General features: G+C 37.7%; 1 protein-coding gene across 1 annotated transcript in view; it reads left to right on the top strand.

Annotated features, from left to right (window-relative positions):
- The first annotated feature begins 4,308 nt into the window (after nt 1-4,308).
- LOC122798437 (centrosomal protein of 290 kDa-like) overlaps nt 4,309-19,187 on the top strand; it is a 681,821-nt gene continuing 666,942 nt past the window's right edge. The window contains exon 1 of the mRNA XM_044067364.1: nt 4,309-4,448. Coding sequence (XP_043923299.1) covers nt 4,416-4,448 — 33 coding nt within the window. The 5' untranslated portion in view covers nt 4,309-4,415. The remainder of the gene's footprint in view (nt 4,449-19,187) is intronic.

Below are 19,187 nucleotides of genomic sequence, written 5' to 3'. Positions count from 1 at the left end.
CCCAAGCAGGTATGCCTCTATCCCTGAGTAGCATCCTGCCATCTCCCAGAATGATACCACAGTACAAGAACAAAATGATTGACTTCAACAATTGGCTAAGCTTCTGGTGTCATTCTAAGGGGATCCAGTATTTGTCTGCCTGGGACGACATGATCGACAGACCACAATGCTTTGCTAAAGATGGCCTGCACCTGTCGCTCTTGATATTCCGGATACTGGCTAAGGCTCTTGCCACCTATATAGTTCCTTTTTTAGGCAAGGTACAAATGACACATTTACCACCATAACAGGTACAAGCAAGCAAAATCTGAAGGTAATGCTACTCAATGCTAGAAGTCTAAACCTCAAAATGCAGTCACTCGAGGAACTCCTTAAAATGGAGAACATTGACATCTGTGCAGTGACAGAGACCTGGTTCAAAGCTCCAGAGAGCACCCCTGCATTACCAGGCTATAATTCATACCACACCTTTTGACCACCTAACCCGGAACGAAGCAGTAAAGGTGGAGGTGGGTCCATATTCTTTAAGTATATCCACACCTCCAGGCTAGTTGCACAGCATAATGCATCCAAGATTATCCAAGTGCAACTAACTCTGGGCAAGACCACAATCCAAATTGTAGCTTGATACAGACCCCCCACCATGCCCCAGGATTCCCACTCCTCATTTCTTGATACACTGGAAAGTATTAGGGTACAACCCAACATCCTAATAATGGGTGATTTCAACTACCCCACCATTAACTGGGAAAACTACTCATGTACCAACTCTTTTGCTCAACGTTCCCTGGAAATCATAAATTCCAACGCCTTGGATCAACTTATTCACCCCCCTCCAGGGGCAGCAATATCCTAGACCTGGTCATTACCAACATGGGCAACCGATGTTCCACACCAGAGGTCAATTCCTCGTTGGTCATATCCGACCCCAAGCTAATCACCCTAGACATCCACATCCCACCCCCACCCCCAATTAAGGAAACCACTGTAAAAACTTCTCCAAAGCCAACTTCACACTTAAGACAGAAGTGCCAAACTTCATGACAGCCATGCAGATGAACAATAGAGATACGACTGCTGAATCCTACACAAATGCACTTTATAAGCACTTACACGAGTGCATGGATCATGCTATCCCTAATAGAACCAAGATGCTATCCTCCAAAAAAAGGAAGCCAATATGGTGGTCCTCTGCCATAAACAAACTCTGCAACAGAAGAAAGAAACTGTTGCAAAAAAAGAGTAAAATCCCATGACTGGAGGAACTCCCTGGTCAACTTCAATAAGAAGCTGAGATCCCTCATAAAATCCTCCAAAGCTAGTGATGAATACAAAATTGTCACCGACTCCAAAGACAACCACAAAGCATTCTATAGCTATGTCAAGAATCTCAATGGCCACACTCAGATCTGCTCTGAGTTACAGCACAATGGCACTAAATATACAGAACCAACTGATATTGCCAACATCCTGGCAGATAGGTTCAGTGCTAACTTTACCCCCTATGAATGCAAAGTTCCTGTAATCACGGCTGCACAGGTAAAAAACCCACTCTCTAAAGCCAAGAACACAGCATCCATGGGACCTGACAATATCCTAGGCTATGTTCTACATGAACTCCAGAATGAACTGGCACCCTACCTAAGTACCATGTTCAGTCATAGCCTCACCTCAGGCTTTGTGCCCACTGAATGGCACACCTTGACGGTTATCCCACTCCACAAAGGGGGAGCCACGACGGACCCCGGGAACTACCGCCTCATTAGCCTGATGAGCCTGGTCTGCAAGGCCATGGAACGTATCATTATGCAACTCATAAACAAATACATTGGTGATCTCCAAACTCTGGACCCTACCCAGTTCAGGTTTGTAAAAGGCAGGTCATGTCTCCTAAACTTGATTGACTTCTTTGAAGCAGTCACCAAAGCCATAGATGAGGGTAAGGTGGTTCACACAGCTTATCTAGATCTCGCCAAGGATTTCAACACCATCCCCTACTCTGGAATTATAGATAAACTCACTAAACTAGGTATAAATCCCTATGTCACAAGATGGGTTGCCAACTGGCTCATGGACAGAACCCACACTGTGAAAGTAGCAGACTCCAAATCTGACTTCAGACCACTGACAAGTGGAGTACCACAGGGTTCAGTCCTGGGTCCTCTCCTGTTTGGTATCTACTTCTCTGAAGTGCAGGCTAACACAGAAGGTCTTTGGCTAACAAAGTTTGCAGATGACTGCAAACTAGGAGCCATAATCAAAACTACAAAAGGGCCTCACTGAGACAGATGCCTGGTGTCAAAGCCATGGCCTGACGCTCAATGCCAAAAAGTGTATTGTCATCCCCTTTGGTAAAAACTCTGTACCCATTAACTGCCACATAAGTGGTACTCGACTTAACGCCGAAAGTGTGATAAGAGACCTTGGGACACAGGTGGACAGTAGTCTCTCCTTTGATAATCACATCGCCACAGTGGTCAGGAAATCCTTCTACGTGGCTCACCTCATCACAAAAGGTTTCTCATCCAGAAAAAAAAGAGGTCATTGTTCCCCTCTACTCATCACTCATTAGACCCATTATAGAGTAAAATGCCCCTTTTGCTATGTACCTCACAAGACATCACCAACAACTGGAAATGCCACAGAAATACCTCACAAAGAGGTTTACTGGCCTCAAACAGATGCCCTACGCAGACCATCTAAAAAAACTCCAGCTTTACTCCGTCGCATATCGCCTACTCAGAGGTGATCTCTGCCTAATATACAAAGCTATGTCAAACCCAGAGCTGTTGGACATGCTCCACTTAAAGAAATCCCAATCCCTCTGAGCTACACGCTCTAGGGACCTGAACCTTGTCACCACAATAAACAGAACATACTGGAGGGATAGATTCCTGTTCCGGAGGCTTCCCATACTCTGGAACAGACTACCTATCTCTGTCAAACAGAGCTCCTCATTAGCACTCTTCAAAAAAATTTTTGATAATTGGATGGGAAATAGGAAATTCACCCCAGGGATCACTTCTGTGGCTCTGTTCGACAGGGGCACAGGAAAATAATTTTCTTGGGTGGTGAAAGCCAGGGTACCTTTTTGGCTAGGCTTATATAGGCCCTAGGGCTAATAGCCTAGTACCTACCTATGAATCTATGAACAACATTCCTGTACTTTGTAGGTTCATAGGTACATACCGGGCGGTGCAGTGGTGCAGCAGTTAATGCTGTCACCTCACAGCAAGAGGTTCTCTGGTTCGATTCCCGGCTGGGGTGCCTTCTGTGCGGAGTTTGCATGTTCTCCGTGCGTTCGCGTGGGTTTTCTCCGGGTACTCCGGTTTCCTCCCACATTCTAAAGACATGCTTCTGGAGCATTTCTCCCCGGGCCTCTGCTGAAAACAGGATCTGTGGAACATAGTCGGACTTTCCCGGTCAACAAATGTTAAATAAAAAAATAAAAATACCAGGCTACTGATCTGCCAGGATCTTAAGTAGCCTGTTATTACATTCCCATGGAAGTTTTTAGCATGTATATTAAACATACAAATAACACAGAAATAGGCTGAAGAAGGACATGTTTCCCCTATCTATGAGTGACAGGGGTGATAAATTTGGGGTTACCCATCCATTCACCCAAATTACATTTGAAAAGAGTAAGCAAGGTAATTTGCTTTATGTAAAATGGAAGATGGTTCAAAAGAAGTGGTATTCTCAGTGATACAAACCTGTCCCTCCAATAACGAATCTTCACGAATGCTTGGTTATTTTGGTATAATAACGTACGCGACATTAAAAGGTCTAGCTTTTTAAATAAAAACAGTAGATCTAGAGAGATTAAGGCTAAATTTAAAGGTCAAAATCAGCGTTATATCTAAATAACAGCAGATGAGAGATCTACGTCCACCGCCCACCCCCAACTTTCCAGACATAAATGAGTCGGTTTAGTATTTATTACACACGATACTGTTGAAGTAAGTAAATCAATACTTGGCTTATGTTCACTCCACTACAGTGTAGGTATAGGGTTTCCAAGGCAACAAGTTATTCAGGTGGGGCTTAAATTTACCTGTGTCGCAGACGTTGTACAGCGATGCCTATCGCCCTGCCGTACTAGTGGTTTAAAAACAGACTGGGCGAAAGACTCGGCTGTTTCTCTTGAGAAACAAATTCATTTTTTAAATTAAAGCTCACACACACCTAGGTCCATATAGTAATAAAAACAAATTTAAACGAGGGTTCGTATCACAGCGTATAATGCAAGGCATCGTGTCAGTCGGGGTCTTTTCTCGACTCTGTCCCCTTGCCCCACCCGGCGGCTGTTTTGAAACAAGATGTTAAACTGTTTGGTTAGAGCTGTGGTTAAATGATGTGGGTAATAAATCAAATCATTTTATAATTTTCAGACGTGAAAAAATAAAATTCTTATGAAAATGCTTCCCATACATGCCTGCATGAAAGTAAGTTTCTCCTTATTATAGACGGCTGCAACGCAATGCACTTAAATCTTTTTTAACATAATTTCAGAGTTGTTCCTGTCTTTTTCCTGTTATTTATGAACGCTGGATATTGCAATTATGTTGAAACTCAATGTCTAAGTATTTTTATTTAATAGTATTTTTTTTATTTTGTGTTACAGATACGCCGGTATTAAATGCTTATTGTAGGACACCTGTTGCTATACTTCTTAGCAGTCCCTGATTTTCACTCAGCAGTTTAGCGCTGACCCTCTTAACCCCTTCTAAATGTGTGCCATTTGGAGAAAAGGTGGTGAATTACACATAAATAATGACACCTGGCCAGTGCCTGCAAATGTTCTATTGTGATCGGTGTACCATGCCGGAAACAAACTAAATAAAATAAATAATCAGAATTATAAACTTTTTACTTCACTTTCTCTCTCTCTCTCTCTATATCTATATATATATATATATATATATATATATATATACTAACTCGCATTAATTTATTTTGTCGATGTCTGAAGTTACTAGTGCTATTATGTTAAAAGTATTCCTAATTATTAATGCATTTGTTTTTGATTAGGGTTGCCAACTTTTCAAATGCCCAAAGTGGGGCATGTTCTGTAGAAATGTCAAAATTTTCCAGGACAAAACATACCTACAGCCGTGCATAGTACAGAACTTTACTTTTTTGCACAAATAAAAGCTTATTCTAGTAACATTTGAATTGCTTATGCTACTTCACATAACATATAGAAGTTTCATATATAAAATGACTGTTGTATGCAACTATTAAAGAAAACTTAGGAAATATTTTTGTACTGAAATCTCAGGACATTTGCTCTTTTTTGATTTTTTTCGTAGGACACAACTGCCTAAAGACTGTCCCTCGCAAAGTGGGACAGGTGGTAACCCTATTTTTGATTCGTTGAGAACTATGTCTTTTGTAGGGATAACGTTGTCTAAACCACATACAGGCAACCTATACGACTATGCTAAGCATATCCAATTGATTTATCTGTTACATGTCTGGTGTCTCTAAAGAACTTCTGCAGCCTGTTTATGTGTCTTTCAATGTGTCTGCAGATTTTTATGTGGGGGTGGGGGATCGGAATAGTGTTTCTTAGCAGATTCAGCAGTATTGTATTGTACTCTTCCCCTTACCTTGTATTTTCGGTAAATTTCTGAGTTCTACACAAGCTGGGGGTAGTAAAACTTAGATGACTTTTAGTGTTAGTGAACAATTTCACAGATATTTTTTGTTAGAGCTAATTGAAACTACGGGCAGTACAGTCTCGGCAAATAATTGGCAAAAGTACAGCTCTTATAAACTTAAGTCACTAGAATGACAGGTTTTGTAATTATCATGCATTTTTAGTGAGTGAATCTCTCAATGATTTGAGGGAAGACAAATTTTATGAGGAACAGGCCAAAAATATGAGACAAATATCTGGGCATTCTGCAAAATGTTGTATGGCTGAGATGTATATGACATATCATATTATTAATCTGGTAAGTGAACTTGTCCACGGACCTTTTCCAAGCACAACTCTGGCCAAGCAAACAAGTAGAATAACAAACCTAATTACAAGTACCAGCTTATAGGACAAATTAGTGTACAGCAACTGAATGTTGAACAGCACAGGGTTGGGAGGGTGGCTTAATGGCTAAGTTGTTTCCCTTACAAACACAAGGTGCATGGTTTGAGTCTCACAAGGGATAATTGGTTAGGCTTAAAATGGCTCGCAAGGGCAGTTAGCTTAGTACTAAACTTTTAAACTGTTAACATAAAGCATACCTCTCAGCCTCTCAATGCTAGAAATCTGGATAAAGCCAAATATGGCATTGGGTACAAAGGCCCAAAAATAAGGTCAGATTTTAAATATTGCTCCTATATACTTAGGAAGTTGTTAGAATGACAGATTTTATATTATTATATATTTTCTGAAGTATATGAATGGGTAAAGGGGTTGAGGATGGATGAAGTTTGAAACTCAAATGTTTGTCATTATTTAGTGACATAAATGCTAAATGGTCTGTCAGAAAACTACACATTTTATGAGGAACAGTCCAAAAATAAGAGGCAAAAATCTGGACAGTTGAAAGATATGTCATAAAGTAAAATGCAGGAAAACATTCAGTTAAGCCACATATGTGCAAAATGTGTTATTTATTTATTAACACGTTTTAGCTGGAGGTTCTAACTGGGTCAGCAGAAGATTTCTGAGGAGAGAAGCTCCATACATCACTATGACAGTAGACAAAGTACACAAAAGAGGAAAATGTTGCAATAATTTTCCTAGTAGGATAACATACTACTAGTACTACTACTAATAATAATAATGCAAAGTAGGCTTATAACCAAACAGTAGCAAGATAAAAAAAATAATAAAAAATATTTGAGCAAAATATGTACAACACTATAACAATGACACACACACAGTTGACTATAATTACATACAAAAGAACCCAAATAAAACAGAATTGAAATAGTTTGTATTGTGAATAGAACCCTGAAGGAAACAGCAAAGACAAACAAGAGTTTTTTTTAAATGTTATACAAAATGTACACGTGGGTCAACCGAGTGAGAAAAGAAGAATGTATATGAAAGTGTGACAAGGTAAGAGGGGTTATTCCTAAAGTAGTGGCATTTGTTGTCTTTCTTCAGTGTGAGAAATGAGTGTTTTTTTTTTTTTTATTTCTTATTTTCAGCAGGGATTACATTCCAACAGACTGGTGCCACCTGTGAAAATAATCTATCTGTATTAATTAGTTTGCATAGGATTCTACCTGGAACCAAGAAGGAAAATTTATCTTATTGTATAGGGTTGTTCTTTTGAGAAAGTCTTATTGTAGAGGGAGGATGGTGGCTGTTATTGGTAAAATAAATGAATGTTAAGTATTTTCTTTCCTGTAGTTTACAGTAAGAATTGTATTATGAGTGTAAGGATATAATAGGGGTTAATACTGAACTCTGGGAAGTAACATGTTAATAGCCACTGCATGTCTAAATTAGAGAGAAGTAACATGTTAATAGCCACTGCATGTCTAGATTAGAGTATAAGTAGATTAGAGAATCTATAAGCAATTCACTAGGTTAGAAACATATTAGCTACTAGTTTTGTGTGTGTGTGTGTTTACTTTAAAGGAAAGGCTGGGGTTGTGTGATTCCAGTATATTTTTGTGACTTGTGGAGTTCACATAGAAGTTACAAATAGCAAAGATTGAGATATTCTTTAAATGTTGAGGGGTTCTAAACAACAAATATTCTGTTTTGGACGTGCTAATGATCAATTTGCTAGTAGTTAATTTTATATGTGGTTGAAATCTTACATCTCACTTTTAATAAATCTTAACAGGTTTAACAATGATATTATTGTCTACATAAAAACATACAATTGGTTTGAGGAAAATCCCAAGTGAGGTCATAAATAAAAAGTGAAAAGATGACCTAGTTCAGATCCTTCTAGAACACTAGTGAACATAGCACAGTTTTTTTTTGGGATTGCGTTAATGGCAGTAAATGTTCTATCAGAAAGAAAGTTTTTGCTCTATTGAATAACTTCAACAGAGAATCCACAGTATGGTACCTTATCATGTAACATACTGTTATCAGCAATCTCAAAGGCTTGTCTTGTATCAAAGAAGATAAACCTGGTTAGAAGGATGTTATCCATACTATCATAGATTTGCTTGGTTAGTGTGTAGATTGCTGTAATTCTACTCTAGTTTGGGCAGCAACAATGTTGTTTATTAGTTAGTGTCATATTTAAGAATATGTACTAGAATTTGGCTGTAGATTATCCATTCTATAATTTTTGCTAATGGTCATGCTTGCTGTTGGCCTAAAATCAGCTGCAATGGTAGAGATGAAACTTTGGGAAGAGAAATATTTAGAGCATGTTTAAAGCTTATATTAAATGATGCTAATGGTAAGAGTCACATTATAAATATAACAAAGAGGTGCAGTCAATATGAATCTTTAGCCTTAGGATTTTGGGATGGATAGTATGAGTTTCGTGGTTATAAGTACAGTTTGTTTTGTCTAAAAGAATATAGTTCCTGAGATATAATGATTTTCTTAAACCAGAAACAGGGATACTGTAATTGTTTGGGCAAGGGAGTAGAAGTAATAGCATGCTGGGAAATATCCACTAAGGCAGTAGAGGAAGTAGATGGGGAAGGAACATTTTGTCTAATTGCGTTTAACATGTAGGCATTTAGATAGCAACAAGGAAGTAAGTGAAAAAGGGAGAGTAAGAAAGTATAAGGAATGAAAAGATACTTGTTCACATTTAGGGATAATAGTTTATCCTGGATTTGAGCAAGAATTTTAGCTAGGAAGTCTTTCAGAGTGGCTTTGAAAGATGGGAGGGAAGGTATAGACCTGGTGGATACAGATAAGGAGTTCCAGTCCTTAGCAACTTTGTACGAGTACAGACAATGCTCAGCAGATTTCCTAGGTTTGCAGACAGACAGGAGTTTTTGGTCACTGGATTACAGTGACCTACTGGGAACATAGTTGTGGAGAATGTTTCTTAGTGCGGGACAGGCAGATGGATGCTGGATCATTTCGTTGGTGGTATGGTAAGAAGCTGTGTATATGCTTATGTACCAGTTCTAACCAATTTAGGCTTTTCAGTGCTGTACAGTGGTTTGTTCTGAAAGGGATATGTGCTGCAAATTTAGCAAATTTGTATGGCATTGTTCAAGTTTTAATTTTTATGAAGCCTGTAGGTTAGTAAGGATGGGAGCACCATAAAGAAGAGTGGGTAGGAGATAGTGGTGGCAAGTGTAGTGTTAGTTGCATCAGTGAGAAAGTTTTTGTCTTTGTAAAGCATCCCTAGTTTCTGATGAGTTTTTCTTATGCAATTGTGTATATGCAGGTTAAATATAAGATGATTATCCACTGTCACCCTTAATAGTTTGCTATGAGAAATTACTTCAGTGAGTGGAATATCACGAGAAAGGACTTCAAATTTTGTTTTTTTCAAGAGAAAGGGATTTGGGGGAAAAAGTAGTAGTTTGGTCTTTTTTGGGTTAGTCATGAGACGTGAGTTATGAAGCCATGTTTCATTGGCTATTTTAGGTACTTGCTTGGAAGAGGAGCACCATTTAAGTTTGTTTAAGTGTAGTTTTATATAGCATGTGGGCACAGGTTTGAAGGTGAAAGTGGATGTGGTAATATGTGGCTGTTGGGCAGGGTTGGCATTAGATGTTGAGGAATCCTTAGTTAGAGATACTACACTGTCTATAAAATAAGATTTGAATTGTATTACAGTTTTGAGTGATGAATTATCAGGAGAGGGATGTGGGTTGAATTTTTGGCTGGGATGTAAGATTTCTTTAATGGATGACCAACATTTTTTTGGGTTGTGTTTAATATTATTCTGAAAGTTATTATAGTATAGCTTTATGTCTTAATTTATTTGCTTTTTATTACAACTGTGACGTTTTCAAGATATTGAGGTTGTTATGATGTGAGATATTGCCAGCTATGCCAGGAGAAGTAGGGCAGTGGATGTATAGCTAGCCGGAGTTTTGTGAAGAATTATATGTCATTTATATATCAAACTGATTTGTACAGGTGCTTGTGTTGAAAATGCATTTGTAAAGCTGCTTGTGTTAAAATGTACTAACAGTGGGTCCTGCTGTACAGAAAAGAAATACACCTGTATTTCAGACTGTATTGTAACTGTTGAAATTAATATGTTGTAACAGAGGATACTGGAAGAGAAGAGGTTAATCGCAGTCCAGCTAACTTTGAAAATAGTCTGAACTTAAATTACCTGATTTAGGCCATAAAGATTGTATCTTACAGTTCTGATTGCAGCCAGGGACAAAATGCCTTTGAAAATCAGGACTAGAAATCCTACTATATTGTCCTTAGGGGTGAACTAATTGCTACCCTGGAAGGGTGGAAGTTTTTGAAATCGTTTTATAGCTTCCAGATGTTGTAACACATCTTAGCAAAGCTTTATGTGTGTGTGTATTATGATACATATGTGATAGACTCCGGTTCAGTTTCTAAAGGGGGTAGTGCGTGAACCATAAGTCAGATGACCAGATGTATGTGATGTCATTCTGTAATCCAGCACTGAAATGATGCTTTAATACTAGATGAGACAGAAGTCTCAGGACAGTCTGTTTTTGAAACCTGACAAAGAAGGACTACTCACTTATATCATCTTGCCTTGCTGTAGTAAGTGAACTAGGGGACAGTAATGCTTTAGATCAGTCAGGTAAACATAGTGAGATTAGTTAAGTAGTGTTTTTCTGTATCTTTTTGAACATTTTCATCTGTTATGTTTAATATTTCCTGTTATGAAACTCTGGTGTTTATTATAAATAGATATTTAGTATTTTCATGTTCTTTTATTATTTTTTATTAAATGTACTTAAACTTTTCATTGTGGCTGGTGTTTTAGAGAATATTTTAACCTTTGAGAGTACTTATATTTATTTGCTGACACTGTGGCCACTCCTGAAAGCCTTGCTGCATTGGTTAAGCGCTACCATTTGCATTAGTGTTAATTTTACTCAGTATAATTTGGTACCCTTGTAAGAGCCTTAGAGTAGCTGGCTTTGGAGTGTTCTTGTGGTAGTACCTACCTTATAGTCTGGGCAGAGGAGGCATAGCTGGTAAATTTGTGGTAGCCTTTCCCTGGTGTGTGTGTGTGTGTGTGTGTGTGTGTGTGTGTGTGTGTGTGAAAATCAAATCTCAAAGAATGTGTGTGTCAGCTACTTGGAGCAGGGACACAGCGCACTGTTTTCACAGAGAGGGTGGTGGAGGACTTGTCTTGGAACACTTGGCAGAGGACTCAACTCTACAGCTGTGGTCAATGTGAGGTCTTATTTGGGACCTGGTGAGAGAGAGGGGAAACCCAGTCCCAGGATGGGAGTGTGTTTCCTGTGTGCTCTTAAGGGAAATTGTGCTTGATGCAGAGAGCTGCAGCTGGAAATAATGTGTGTATATATTTTTGTTCCAAATGAAAGTCCCACACTAGTTTCCATGGTGAAGATTGACACTCCTTGGTTACTGACCCAGAGGAGGGGTGTCACAGAGGTGTTTTATATTTTTACCATTCTTTCCATACTTTTTTTCTACCCTGCATTAGCATTCTAATCTTTTTTGGATAGCCAGACTGCATTATTTGTTTTCATTTTCTTCCTTCTGGAAGGTGCAAGTCTATTTAGGATATTTAAAAAAGTTGTATTGAATTTGATTACAGCATTGTCTAAGGGAAGGCTATTTAGGAAGTTCCATTTAATAGAAGATAGTGTAATAATGAATATTTCTGGGTTAAACTTGGAAAAGTGACAGTTGTTTTATAAATATGCTGTTTAACTGGATGTGTAAGATGTTTAGCAGTATATATTGGGAGATGATCACTGAGAGAGTCTGACATTGTAACTGTGATAAAGTATTTGCTAGGGTCTGATACTAGGACCCAGTCTAATAGAGAATTTGATTTCTTGCTATAATGTGTGGGGCTATTAATTTGTTCCTTGAAACCATGTAAGTTCATGCTAGATGTGTGGAAGTTAGAATTTATGTCATAAATTGACATTCACATCACCTAGTAACATTTTTTATTGTGAAAATGCTATGGATATCCAGTGTAGGATGTCTTCCATTATAGCTGTATTGTTGCCAGGAGGGATATAAATGATAGTAATACATATTTGTTTGTAATTGTTTAATTGAAAGGGCACATTGTGTGTATGCTCCAAACCTGGCCATGAGAAAGCAACCAAGACCTTTAATAGTAAAGATGCAATCCTAGTAGCAGAAAAAATTGATTCTGACAAAACTGTGGAAGAAGGACAAAGTACTAAAAGCTGGAGAAAGTAGAGTGTTTGGGGAAAATGATTACTCACTGTACACCGGGCAGAGGAGGAGTAAATTTATTTCACTAATCAAATTGTAGATTTGTAGTACTAAGGGGCTTCTGGCAAGAGAGGAGGATTACACTGGCATGTATTTATAATCCACCTAAAACTGCTAAAATGGAGCTTAAGAAAATTCTGGGAGAAATAATCAGCTTTCAGCAGGTAATATTCTTTATAGGTGGAACTGAAATTTGATTTGCAGCAGCGAGGATGTATCTGGGGGGCTCAGAAGGGAAAATATAACAAAACGGGAGATTTTTGAAGAAATTTATGAAAATATTTGGCATGGAAGATATAAATTCAGTAGTAGGAGTTCGGAGTGAATTTATATATTATTCTCCAAGTCACAAAAACTAGGCTGGGCTAGACAGAACTTATATTTCACAGGCGCATATGAATTTAATTGAAAGTTGTGATACACATCCAATAACTATTTCAGATCATGTGCCAATAATAACTAAAATAAAAATGCAGGGCAGTGAAATAAAAATGAGACACTGGAGCTTTCCCACATAACTGATGAAAAGAGAGGAATTTAATGAATGGACAGTAGAAACTATTCAGGAGTTATTAGAGAAAAAAGAAATTTCTTCTGAAAATATAGCTAAGGAGTGAGATAAAATTAAAGTGGAGTTTAAAAATAGGGTGGAAATAAAAGAGAGAGATGATGATTAAGGAGTAATAAGAATTATTTAGCTAGACTGACAAAGGTTAAAGTATTACAGAATAGGAGGAATCTCAAAGAACAAGAAAAGGAGCAATTGCAGAATGCTAAACAGAAAATAAGGGATTACCTTGATAATATGCATGGGTTTAGAAAGACTGGTGTTAAGCAACTGTTTTTTGATAACTCCAGAGCACAAAAACGGTTAGCACGAAGACTCAGGCAACAGTAAGTAGAGAATGTTGTCGCCAAGCTTAGGGTGCCTATAATAAGGAAGATAAGAGATTCTGTAAAGGTACTAGAAAATATTTCAGAAATTTTATGAAAATGTATATAAAGCAGAGAGATATGGAAATCAAGAAAAGGTACAAATGGAAATGTTTATGGAAGAATTAAATATGCCAGAGATTAGACGTAGATGAGGCTCAATTACTAACAGCTAGGATAGGAGGAAATGAGATAAAAATGGTGATGCATAACCAACCTACTAGAAAGTCCCCAGGAATAGATGGTATTCTTTGGGGAAGTTTGGAAGCTAAGAGGGGAAAAAGTGATACAGCTCTGAAAGGTTTTGTTTAACAGTATTTTAAGAGGAAGAGAAGCACTAACATCCTGGAAGAAATGGGTGGTGACTATAATACCTAAAAAGTGTAAAGACCCATCAGATCCATCTTCATATAGGCCCATTTCAATTCTAAACCATGACTATAAAGTGTTTATTTTTATTTATTTATTTTATTTAGTTTATGTCTTTAATGGCTAAAAGAATGGCAAAGGTGATGCCAAAATTGATAGCTACGAATCAATGTGGTTTTGTGGAGGGGAGACAAACATTTGACAACATTAACAGAACACTTATGATCCAGAGGGAAGCAGAATGTAAGAAAATACTACTGTTGGTCTTGATGCAGAGAAAAACATTTGACAGAGTAAGCTGGGATGGGGCAATGTGATAAACACATATGCCTTACAATCAAAAAAGGTCACTCCAAACTTGGTGCTCGCTACAAGTTAAGCCTTACCTTACACAACAAGCTAGACTTGCCACAGCTAGATCTCACTTGCTATCCACCCTCCTCTACTGCTCTCAGATCTTTACAAATCTATCCAAAGCTGACCAAATAAACTAGAATCCTGCATAACAAAATTGCTAAGTTTACTGCCAATCAACCCCATAAAACGCACCACTGCTCAGTTCTCCGACAACTCAACTGGCTGGAACTTCCCAACCTATTAGTGTTAAAGCAACTTTTAATTGCCCATAAAATCATTTATAACCCCACTGAATGCTCAGCTCTTTCAAAACTGCTACAGCCTAACACTAACTGCAGGCTCCTAAGGTCATCCAATAAAGTAATGCTAAAGGTATCCCTGTCTCACAACTATCATGATAATTCCCTCTACTCGTATAAAATTGCAAAGGACTGGAATAATCTTCCTCAGCACATCTTACATAATCCAAACCTGTCCACATTTAAAACTATCCTGAAAGATCATTTAAACGCTAACTGGCTCTGCCCCTTGTTAGTTTTTCTTCTTTCTATTTACTACTCTTCTTGTGCATGAGATACCCCTTTTCTGCTCATCTTTTTGCATTACTTGCATATTTGCTCTTTTGGATATTGTAAAGTTTGCTATTCCTTGTAATTCTTCTGTGATATTGTAACATATTTTTAACATACTTTTGATATTTTGTGTACTTGTACTTTAACTTGCACTGTTCTGGAGCTTTTCTCCCTGGGTCTCTGCTGAAATTGGGATTCTGACCCAGTCGGACACTGCCCAGTTAACAAATGAAAATAAATAAATTCTCTTTAGCACTCTGCATTTGTGCCTTTTCTTGTTCTGTGATATTCCCTTTATTCTGCAATATTTTAACCTTTGTCCCTCTCTCTCTTATTTTCTCTTTAGCACTCTACATTTGCGTATTTTCTTGTTCTGTGAGACTCCCTTTATTTTGCAATATTTTAACCTTTGTCAGCTCCTGTAAGTAATTCCACTTACTTCATAACCATGTCTCTTTTTATTTCTACCCTGTTTTTTTAACTCTGTTTTCATTTTATCCCACTCCCTAGCCATAACATCTGCAGATGTATGCATCTTCCCTATTAATATGAATAATTTCCACTACACATTCCTTAAATTCCTCTCTTTTTAACAAGTAGGTGGGAAAGTGCCAGTGTGCCATTTTTACTTCATTCCTCTACATTTTTATCTTAGTTTTTATTGGTGCACTATCTGAAGTAGTTATTGGGTGTATGTCAAAGCTTTCAATTAAATGCACATTTCTGTCAAATATAATTTCTATTTAGTCAAGCCCAGTTATTGTACCTTGGGGAGTAGTATGTAAATTCTGTCAGTGTTCTTGCTACTGAATTCACATATTCCATGCCAAATATTTTTATAAATTTCTTCAGAAATCTACCCTATTTTGTTATATTTCCCTTCTAGGTCACCCTGATACATCCTCACTATTGCAAATCAAACTCCATTCCCCACCATAGGTAATATTCCCCGCTGAAAGCTGATTATTTCTCCCAAATTTACTTAAGCTCCATAACAGCAGTTTTTAGTCAAGTATTAAAACATACTAGCTTAATCCTCTTCACTTGTCAGTAGCCCCTTACTGCTGCAAATGTACCATTGTTGTATTTTCCCTCATCTATCACAAAGTTTCTTTCCTTTGTCCCTGATATTCTACTGAATATCCATTCTGAAATCCTTTCTTTGTCAAATTCACATACTCATTTCTTTATAATATGCGTCTCCTGTGGCATTGTTACTTGCATTGTGCATTGCTTAGTTCTCTTTCAGTACTCTTCCAGGATAGTATGGATGGTATAGCCACTATGATGATAAGCTATTGTTCTCACCTGTTATACAGAACAGTTTTTTGAATGTGTATTTCCAGCTTTTGTGCTTCATGCGTTTGCTAATGTTCAGCAGGCAGTTATTTCTTCTCCTCTCCATTTGAACGTATGTCACATCCTTCAAGACTTTTTCATTTAATGACCACCCTCAAACAAAAAAATTAAATACATTTTCACAACACCCTATCCCCTATTAACTTATACCAAATGCACAAAGCTATGTGCATCTTCAAAAAATGAAGTTTAGCCCTCCAGATAGGAGCAGGTATTACCTAACCAAAAATTAAGGTTATCCATGCTAAAGTGTATGCTACAGCCTGTATTCTCACTTGCACTGATTACTGTCTCTTCTTCCCTCCCAAATGTGGAAAATGGCTTGTATGATTCCAGAAAACATTATTTTAGCCCTAAGAAAAAGTGTACTGGCTGTCTTTAAATAAAACTAAATTGTACACTGTTTTATTGAATGTGTTATTTAAGCTACTAGGGAGACTCCTATCTCTTATTCACTTCCCATAATTTCAAACTTTATTTTCCACTGATTTGCTTGCGATTGTACCTTTAAATTTAGCATTTCCTTCAGTAAAGATGCTCAGAACTCTCAAAATCAGTTGTTTGCACCTGCAGACAGCTTGTCTCCTTGTCAAAGTATTCAGCAATGAGTCTTTGTCAACTTCATTCAGAATAGAATGTACAAATGCCTTCACCTGCAGACTTCTTGACTCTCACTGAACATTTGCCAATGGAAAAAACAAGGCAGTATATCTTTGGAGATGTCTTATTTCTCAAGCTCGCTTGCTTACAAAAAAACACTTGTTTATAGCTTCAGCCAAGAGCATAAATCTAGACATGAACTCATGTAAAAATAAGGCAAAATATCTTAATTCTACTTGGGGAATGGGAGACCTGTAGATTGCACCTGATTGGAGATTGAACGTTCTCCATCAGGGTGTTAATCTACAGATAATGCCTGCTGAAAAACGAGTCAGACACTTTATGGCAGCATATTAAGCTGTCGTGGAGCTTGGTCTGAAAAAAAAACAATGGCCGCCATTATTTTATGCTCGCTAATCAGTTCTTTTGCTGTTTAGCAAGTGTAAAATAAAAAAATTAAAAAAATTAAAATAAAGCGTGTGTGTGTGAATGTATGCATATATGAGAGTAAGAGAGAGTACGCGATTGAGTGAAACAGAAAAGTGTGTGTGTGTGTGTGCTTATATTTCTGTCTGGATGTGAGTGAATGCATGTATGAAAGCAGAAGAGACTGTGTGTGTGTGTGTGTCTGTGTGTGTGTCTGTGTCTGTGTGTGTGTCTGTGTCTGTGTGTGTGTCTGTGTCTGTGTGTGTGTGTGTGTCTGTGTGTGTGTGTGTGTCTGTGTGTGTGTGTGTGTCTGTGTGTGTGTGTGTGTGTGTGTGTGTGTGTGTGTCTGTGTGTGTGTGTGTGTCTGTGTGTGTGTGTGTCTGTGTGTGTGTGTGTCTGTGTGTGTGTGTCTGTGTGTGTGTGTCTGTGTGTGTGTGTGTGTCTGTGTGTCTGTGTGTCTGTGTGTCTGTGTGTCTGTGTGTCTGTGTGTCTGTGTGTCTGTGTGTCTGTGTGAGTGTGCGAAGAGAGAGAGCAATCCCCTGGCAGCAGAAGCAGTTAAAAGGTTTGTGTATCTCTCAACCTCTTAGCACCATAAATCTTGACAAAGTCTGACATAATGTGGGGGGGGGGGGGGTGGGACAAATGCTCAGAAACAGGACACATTTTAAATATTGCTGTTATAAACTTGCAAGAATAACTGGATTTGGGTCGGCATGCATTTTCTGAAGGATATGAAGTCTGAAACTCAAATGCATGTCATTATTTAGCGACTTTAATCTTTAAATCATTTATTTATTTAAATGTGTTAACCGGGTGGTATTCAGCTGGGAAGTAGACTGTTTTCAGCGGACACCCAGGGAGAAAAGCTCCATAACAATAATACAAAAAAGATTCCAAAAATTTTACAAAGATTTACAAAGAATATACAAAAAGTTTAATAGTTGCCTACAATCACAATTTACAAAAAGAGAATGTAAACAGAAAACATTACATTTCCTAAGACTTGCTGCAGACAGTAGTAGGAACTCATTAGATACATAACGTAATCATCCCAGTGGTTTATTAAAAAACACATTTTTATGTGGAACAGACCGAAAATATGAGGCAAAAATCTGGATATTCTGCAAAACTCTATAAATTTGAGAGGTATGATCTTAGATCAAGGTGTCTGGATAAGCCTAAAATGAACAGGGGGCAAAGGCTCAAAATAGGAACAGATTTTAAATGATTTGTGTTAGCATGCATTTTCTGAAGCAGGGGTGTGTGTGGGAGAGTGAGTGAGTGAGATTGACTACTGGCAGCAGCAGTAAAGAGATTTGCATACCTCTGGACCTTTCAGCTGAAGAAATTGGGATAAAGCCTAAAGTAAAAGGGGAACAAAGACTCAAAAATAGGAACAAATTTTAGTTATTGCTCTTGTAAAATTACACACTTGCTTAAATAAATGGATTTGTATTAGCATGACTTTTCCGAAGGAAATAAAAGTCTGAAACTCAAATGTATGTCACTATTTAGTAACTTCTATCTCCAATGACTGGCAGCAAACCAAATGTTTTAGGAGTAAGGAACCAAAAACTAAAGTAAATAACCTGATTATTTTTGAAGTGTTATATTTTGAATGTAAAATGCTTCCTCCAACAACATTAACATATACTACAGCAAGTTTGAAACGTTAGGCGGAGGAACTATTTTACATCAAAAATATAGAAAAGAATAAGAGAGTATTAAAAATTAAATAAATAAAAAAGTAAAACACAACAATTTCACAGACAGCCCATTCTTTAAGGCAAATAATGCCCTCCAGGGTGTGTGTTATTGTGGAAATAACACCCTTTCAGGGGTGCAGGCCCTACGACTGCAGTGTTGGGCCTCAGAACACCCCTGAGCGGGCATTATTTCCACAGTAATACACAACCTGTTGGGCATTATTGCTTGCATATAATATAACCAGTGCACCTTTACACCCCACCCCAGCAGTCCAAGATGACAGCATATTCACAGTAAACTTGCTGTTGTCAAGCCTTTCTACTCGTATTATATTGTAATACCTGTATTTCTTACAACTAAAAATACTTTACTTTAATCTCTTTAACAGACAAAGGTCACTGAAAAGACCCCCCATTTGAAATACCATTGACTACATTACACAAAACTGCTTTACTTTATATAAGATGCATTTTATATTACAAAATGTTTTATACAAATACTAATAAGAACAACATTTTTTT

Source organism: Protopterus annectens, chromosome 3.part1, assembly GCF_019279795.1.
Source record: "Protopterus annectens isolate FY-2018-M chromosome 3.part1, PAN1.0, whole genome shotgun sequence".
NCBI classification, from domain to species: domain Eukaryota; kingdom Metazoa; phylum Chordata; order Ceratodontiformes; family Protopteridae; genus Protopterus; species Protopterus annectens.
Note: the sequence above shows the minus strand (reverse complement) of the source record. Positions and strands in the feature narration are given on the sequence as shown.